Source organism: Parasteatoda tepidariorum, chromosome 2 (genome assembly GCF_982258835.1).
Source record: "Parasteatoda tepidariorum strain Cologne lab strain chromosome 2, Ptep-v5.0, whole genome shotgun sequence".
NCBI classification, from domain to species: Eukaryota; Metazoa; Arthropoda; class Arachnida; order Araneae; family Theridiidae; genus Parasteatoda; species Parasteatoda tepidariorum.
The window spans coordinates 65,994,973-66,003,265 of NC_141756.1; the positions used below are offsets into that span (position 1 = coordinate 65,994,973).

The 8,293-nt window shown below is 23.8% G+C and overlaps 1 protein-coding gene across 2 annotated transcripts in view; it reads right to left on the bottom strand.

Annotated features, from left to right (window-relative positions):
• LOC107438058 (uncharacterized) overlaps positions 1-7,503 on the bottom strand; it is a 14,310-nt gene extending 6,807 nt beyond the window's left edge. Inside the window, exons 1-5 of one of the 2 annotated variants that reach the window (XM_043039624.3) lie at positions 7,285-7,503; positions 4,544-4,656; positions 3,149-3,316; positions 698-785; positions 154-253 (exon numbers count right to left, since the gene is read on the bottom strand). In XM_043039624.3, the coding sequence (XP_042895558.2) occupies positions 154-253; positions 698-785; positions 3,149-3,316; positions 4,544-4,654 (467 nt within the window). In that variant the 5' untranslated portion in view covers positions 4,655-4,656; positions 7,285-7,503. The remainder of the gene's footprint in view (positions 1-153; positions 254-697; positions 786-3,148; positions 3,317-4,543; positions 4,657-7,284) is intronic. The other variant, XM_043039625.3, reaches the window with a different exon arrangement.
• Between the last annotated feature and the right edge of the window lie 790 nt (positions 7,504-8,293).

The following is an 8,293-nucleotide window of genomic DNA, read 5'->3' on the forward strand; positions in this document are numbered from 1 at the left end:
AATAAATATCATTAATCAAGAATTTTAATTCAATGCTACTAAATGATAAACACATTATCAAAACTATACTTAGAAGAAGAAAAAAATTTAAATTAATTAAAATTTCAATTTCATTAAAATATTATAATATTTATTTTAAAAGATTTCACTTACTTTTTTGCATTTTGAGCAATTGGATGTTTTTTACTAACTTCATGGCCAAGAATTGACTCTAATATTCTAATGTTTTTTTCCTTTTCAGAGTCATCAAAAACTAAGGAAAAATAAATAATGATAACTAATATAAATTTTTTCAGTTTTTTTTTTTTTTTTTTTTTTTTTTATAAAAAGTCGGGTATAATATGTTACAAACATTTTTAATAAAGTTTAGCAAAAAATATTGTATTTAATAACATCATTTATGAAGTTAGAAAATATAAAACCAGTACCTATCAAAGTATTTGTAACCCTCTTGCTGCCAGATGGCATTTGATAAATATAGATCTGTTAGATAATTACTTTCAATAACTTTAATTAAAACTGATAAAATCAGATATTTTTCTTAAAACTCAACTTTTTATTAAGTATGTAAATCCTCTTTTATCTTCTTTTCTTACATAGTTTTAATATGTGCACAAAAAAAAGAGCTGAAAAAAAAAGCATTACATTCAATTCATTTTTACATAATTAAATTTTAATAACATATAGGCAGACATACTTTTATCATTAACAGATTCTTCTTCATCTTCTTTGAATCGCTCATCTAATTTAAAACGATCAGAAAGCTCAGAACTCATCTCTAACATCTGAAAACAATATTGACTTAAGAATTTTTCAAAAATAATTTTTAATTGCATAGAAAAGAATTTAACTTTAAATTTTGACCCTTCAGTTAAGTAAATATTTTACAAAATTCTAAATAAATAGAACCATATGTATAAACAGAGGTTCATCTAAAGAGAATTCAAAGATTTTGATTTAAAACATTTAAAATATATATATATGAATTAGAAATAAAATTAGTCAACGACTCTTTCTTAAAAACTGCATTCAAAAACATACATTTAAAAGTAAAAATAATGTTTTTACATTTTGTGTATCATTATAAAAAGTTTAATAAACTCCAAAATAAATGCAATTTAACAATACAAAAAAATGCTTTTTTTATACATGTTTTATTAATTTCCCCCTTTAACTTTTAATCAACCTTCATCATTTTTTTTTTTCAATTTAGGCCTATAAATATTCTGTACTTTATAACACTGTAGAATCTTGATAATTCGAGGTGAACGAAACTAAGCCTGGCTTGAACTTCCGAAAATTTAATATATATTTAAATAAATGTACACAAAGCAATTTTTATATTTCAGCATTCAATTGAAAAATATATTATGTTTACAGAAAATTAACTTACATTAGAGGATCAGGGCACATTTACTGCATTACACTAAGTTACAATAATCATTATAGAGCAGAGTAATCGCACTCATTCAGTCACAGTAATCGTCAGAAAATCAATTGTCAATTAAAAATCAACCGAAACTCAAATTATTGAGACTCTACTGAACTCAGAAAAAAAAACTTACTTATTACATTTTGAAAGGTTTAGTTTGAATGGCAGAGAATATGCAAAGGAAAAAGATTGGTAACTGTCAAAATCTTTAACAAATTTCAAATTCTGTATAAATAGAGTTGCACAACCTTTTTGAGTGAAGAGCCACTTGCACAGCATGTTGACTAAGAAGGGCTGCTTGCATATTTAGTCATTTTGGTGGCAAATATGATCATTTTTATTTTAAAACTGGTATTCTATACTCGAAATATTTTATCAGTAAACTTGGTAACATATTTTCTGAAAATTAAATATTTATAACTATTAGAATTCATTCAAAACTAAAAAAAAAAAAAACTTTATACTTTTTTTAAAAATTTTTATTGTGTTTTTATCAATTGATTTATTAATATATATATATATATATATATATTTGGAGAAAACAGATACTATAAACTGTAACAATAAAGAAAAACAAACTATAATTTTTACAGACTAAACATGTAAAAAAAACTACATACATATTTTAATGTGTAATATAAATTTGAACTAAATATTTTAATTAAAGGAAATTTATTGGGCTTAAGCAAAAAATTAAAACACAACTATTAAAGTACATATTAAGATTCAATATTTATTTGGTATTATGCTATTTCTTGAATTAATAGAATCTTTTGGAGTTTTCAGTAGAAAAGGTATTTTTTTTCCTAAGAAAATCATAAGCTACAAGAAATTTGAAACAAAATTACAAAAAATGAGCAATTTAAAAATTTAAGTTTTCCTGCACGTTTAGATTTGTTCATGTTGCAATAATACTGTATTAAAATATCAGAATCCTAAATACCATGTACAAATGCATGTCACTAATTGCCGAAAAAACTATGGAAAATAACTTGAAATATGCCGAAATAAATCGTATCAAAAAGTGATTATTTAAATGCACCATTATAAATCGTCATAATAACATTGCAGTTAAAATAACAGATCTGAAATAATGGGAAATTTTTTTAATTTTTTCTTTTACATTTACAATTAAATCAGCATAAATAAAACTAACCCTTAAGTAATTACTTAAATGTATGATTTACAATTAGTAAATTGTAATAAAATTCAGAATTTTTAAAACCACAATGGAATGTATAGCAACTTTAGCAAAGCAATGCATAGCAAAGTATTAATAACGCATGATTCATAAAATTGCAATAATTGTATCAGGATTTTAAAAACTACATGAAAATTGGTAGTTATAAATGCCAAAAAAACACTAGAAACATCACTTGAATATTATAGCAAAAATAATGTAAGTCGAAAAGAAATCGCTCAAATTTGAAACTCGAGCATCGTAGTATCGTATTAAAATATTGGGTTTTTTAAAACAATTCCGAATTTCATAGCAATAGCCATTGAAAAAGCTATCGAGAAACAACATAGATTAACAATAGAATCTGCACAAATTGAGCGCATAAAAAAGTCAAAACTCAAATTTGCGCTCCAGAATTTTTAATTTTCAAAAAAAAATTTTTTTTGTTCAAATGCTCTTGCAGGCCACATAACAACAGTTGGCGTGCGACAGGTTGTGTACCTCTACATGTATATCTATTTTGCAAATATACATACACGTTGTCCATTCCTTCCTTCAAACTGGGGCCGAATTTTAAAGCAGTCACTAAAGTCTTCATTTTCATCATCAGAATCAAATAATTTGAGTTGATTACTGTTATCAGTTGTCTCTTCATCAGAATTATATACTTTTTTCTTGTTTTGAGTGGTGTTAACTTTGATATCCTAAAATTAAAGCAACAAAAATACATTTGCAAGTTTTTGAAATTGAACCCAACAAAACAGGTTGACAGAGACAAAAAATTAGATTCTTTGATTATTTTTTCAAACCATAAAACTTTTTAAGCAAATACATTGCAAAATTTTTAAGAAGTTAATGCTTACGGCACATTCTCAATAAAGAAAGAATATTACTCTATTTACACTCTTCTCAATAATCAGAGCAAGAACAATTTTAACTTTAGTAAGGAATCGAAATCAAATATAACAATAATAAATAAATAACAGAACAGACATAAAAATTTTACCCAAAATGATAGGGTATACTTTAAGTTACGTAGACTAAAGTGGAAAACGTTAATAAAACACAAATAAAGAACAGAAATGGACACACTATATATACAAAAAATATTTTGACAGTGAGGAAGGTTCTTGTTTAGAGAACCAAAACTATAGTATGTCCATTTTCATACTTTATTTGTGCTTTATTCATGTTTTTTTTTTTTTTTTACTTTAGTAAAAATGCTATATTTACACAGAATGAAATCAATAGAGTACAAAAAGTTTCATGCAACCCTTGAAAGGTTCATACCTACATAACTTTTTTGTATACTGTAAAGATAATGTAAAAAAAAGGGGGAAACCTTTAAGTATTGTTAATGTTTAATAGATGAAATTTATTACTGACATTAATTATAAATTATAATCGAAGTTAATCATTTAAATCTATAACCACAAACTAAATACTCCTAAGATAGTTTCCCAACTGCAAAAAATTCTTTTTCATATAGGTATTACTAAATTTTTCTATTCATTTGTACCATCTATGAATGTTACTATCCATAAATGAGATCCAATTGCAGTTTTTATTCATGCGAAAAAATTTATGAATTGTATTTGATAAATAAATTTGATTCTATCCATAAATGACAAAATTTCAATTTGTATGAAAATCCAATAACATTTTTTATTTGGGTGCCAAAATTTATACATTATATTTGATAAACTTATTTTGTCTTATAAATCTTTAAGTAAAATGTAAAAATGCATACACAATAATACTTATACTAATTAGTACAGGTCCTTTTGACTAGTGAAATTATCTTCATTTTTATTTCTGCTTGCTATTTTAAATTTCTTATTACAACAGAAAACTCTGTCAACATAGTTTTGAAGGAAAAAAAAGTGCTTTCAGAAATAGAAAATATATATTTTTGAAAAATTGCACTTTACCAAATTTTTTGAAGATGTTTTGGCACTGATGTTATGTCTATTTTTCTGCCACTCTTTAATGGCCTTAAGACGTTTTTCGTTTGCTAATCTTTTCTTCTCAAAATTATCCATAGCTAAATAAAAGAAAATAATATTAAAATGAAATAATATAACAGTCATACATTTAAATAAAGTAATAAAAAAATGCCAGTTCAATGCAGGACTCAAAACTTCATCTTAAACACAACAAAATTAAATTCTATCACCATATGAAATTAGATGCTTCATAAAATATTTCATAAATCTTTTATTTTTATGAAGCAACCCAAACAAAATAACATTCAATTTACAAAATTTTTTGAACAATTAGATGTAACAGCTGATAAAAAATCAAACTTAATAAGCAGTAACCCATTTTGTATACATATAAAAATAAATTATGAAAAACTTGTTTGGAAAGGTAAGGTAATATGATTATAGAATATGTAACATGAATGTAGGACTCAACAGTATCTTAAGATGACATGATAAAAATCAAGGAAATTTTTTAATATCAATCATATTTTCCTTTTGAAATTTTTTTTAAAAAAATACCTCTAAAAATTTTGTTTCATAATTAGTTAAATTTTTTAACATAATAAAACTTTGAATATTTTTAAAAATAAATTAAGACAATATATTTGAAATAGAGCTACATAAAAAATGTCTTTGAGTAATATATAATGCATTCATATTTTATAAAAGTATTTTTTTTAATGATAGAAAGGAGAGAAAGACTTTTATTTTTCAAAATTATTCAAGAAGAAGAGGAAAAATTAGTTTTATCTGAGGGCTGCATATTTTTGCTCTCTCTTTCAAGGAGTAGAAGATGCTTGTTTCATTCCCAGTTAGTAATATAAGAGAGGACAATATTTAAATGAATAAGAGAAAAGGCTTTTATAAAATAAAAAAAAACAATTATTCAAAAGAATTTTTAAAAAAAACTAATTTGAGATGTGTAGTTTGTCTTATATTTAGAGAAGCAAGATGGCTCCCAGTTAATGACATCAACATTGCAAACCAGAAAACCCAGAGGCGGATTAAGCGTATGCGGGGCCCTAGACCATTCAAATTTTTGGGGCCCTTAAATTAAATTTTCTTGTATATTTTTTATTTATTCAAATATAAAAGTATTTATATATCTTTTCATTTAGGAAAACATATTTAAAATAAAAATAAATAATAATAAATTAAATTTTACCTTATTTTGTTAAATAAGAACTAAAAATAATCATAAAATTTTTAAAAAATTTAATTACATTTTGAAATTCTTTGCTTCTTGTTTAAACAAGTCTTAGCTCGCTATAGTACTGCCTTTAATTTTTTTGCACGCTAATCAAAATGACAAATTTGAACTTAAAAAACATTGATAAATCTTATAATACATAAACTACTCGTATAATAATACTTATAAATAATAACTAAAATAAGTAATAAATAAATATGATTAACATTATGTCAAAAAATTATCGTATTTTATTAATATATATTTAAAATTGATTTTTTTCAAAAAATCATTGTTTTTCTTAATATTTTTAAATTTATTTTTAAAAAATCCATTTTAAGGGGGGCCTCTAATCATTGGGGCCATGGCCTAATGGGCAATCCGGCACTGAGAAAACCAATGAGCTTAATGAGGTTCCAATACTATTTTTGATAACAATTATGGTTTTTCTTTCAATGGTTTTGAAGATTGTGTTTTAATTTTCATCTAAACTTGTAATACATATGTTTAGTTTCATATTTTTATTTTTTCTGTCTTAATATTATTTGTTTATTTCTAAAACATTTTTAATAACAAATGCAATAATTAAAAATTACTAAAACTAAAATATATATCCCAAAACTATTTTTGTAATTATATTTCTAAAATGTATTTAATTAAATTATTTAGTTTCATGTACATTGTTAAAAAATTTTCTAAAAATACAACTATTAATATTCATCACATCTAACATGTTGACTTCACAATTTTAATGATCGTATTTTGCAATCGGAAAAGTTGAACCACCTCTGATAAAAAATTCACATTTTTCATTATATTTTTTGGCGTGCTTAATCCGCATTTTATGGCATGTTTAAAATAGCTTCCCAATTAATAATCAAATCCAATTTTTTGTGTCAAAAAAATTGCATTTATGTTAGAAATTTTAAACCTTTCTTTTTGCTCAAAATTATATAAATCAGACATCAACAAACAACTATAAGGTTTTAAGTATAGGGACAGAGAACAAGTGATGTGGGCTTAAAAATATGATTAGAACATATCTTAATACAGTTACCTAACATTGAAAACTCAAGAATTTACAATTTGAAATCATATTGGAAAGTTTTATAATACAAATCAAGTGGCAAAAGGTAGTGTAGTACTTCTTTAGGCTGCATGATAAAACTATGCAATAATGAATTTAATCTAAAAAATATACAATGCTTGTAATTCAAGATCATTCTTTTCATAAAGAAATGTTATATTTTTTCATTTTTTAAACAATTTTTATGCAATTAAACGTGAAACAAATCAGAATAAAATAATTTGGGAAGAAGACAATAAATTTCCTGATTCGGCTTTTTTATTTTTAAATTCGGAGTAGAATAATTAAATATCTTAATAACAACGAAATTTAATAACCTAAATATCATGAAACATATAAATGTATAGTAAAATAAACAACTTTGAAGGCTTTTATTTTAATTAAAAATCAGTATGAATAATTTTAAGACACCTCTAATATTTAAGTTGAAACAAAGTTTTGATATTTAAGATGAATCTTCACAGTTTATATAAAAATTTGCTGTAACTAATGAATCGCTAGCAATTTGTAAGAAAGATGTTTGCACTTCAAATAGCTTGATATTGAAATTTAAAAATTATTTGTGGTTATATATTGAGAACACATGTTGTTTTATTTAGTTGTTGTCTGTTTAACTCTCGGCTTCCGTTTACCTATTTCTGCTGTACCTAATACCTGCTTAAATGTTTCTAGTGTTTTACGTTACATTGTTCAGGTTTGCCATCTGGAGAAAACACTGGTTCCATGTTTTAATAGTGTAGAACAATATTTTATGAAGAGAAAAGAAAACATGATAAAACAAATTTAATAATGAAGTTTATAAATATAGTATATATAAAAATTCTGAAAAAAATTGTTAGTACTTTTCTGCGTATGAGCTCTATAAAAGAGCTACTTTAATTACTTATATATTACGCAGTTTTCAACGATATTTAAACTAGGATTTGGAAATTTTGTACAATTCTTGCATATAATAACTAAAGTAATTGTTGCAAGTTAAAAAGTTATTTCGACATTTTTTGACACAATGTGTTCAATTTTTAAGTATTTCTTGAGAAATATAAGAAAATTTAGAAGTATAGAAGTGTTTTCATTATTTAGTGCACCTCATGTATGCAACACAATAATGACTAAAGAAGAATTAAAGAAAAGAGTAATTAACGAAGAAAATTAAGAAAAATAATAATGAAGTGTTATTTACTATGCATAAACTGGAAATACGTTGAAAATAAGTTGAAAATTCAAAGAAGACATGGAAAAAAGAGATAAAATTATTTATAAATAAATAAAAAAAAATTCATTATTCTACTTTTAATTACTTTATTCAATTTCCTAATATTCACTTCGTCTTGTAAAATTTCTGCTGAGGTTTCATTAGTATAACTAGAGTATTATTTACTACTAAATAGTATGTTTATTTACTTTTATAATTGGTTCGTAA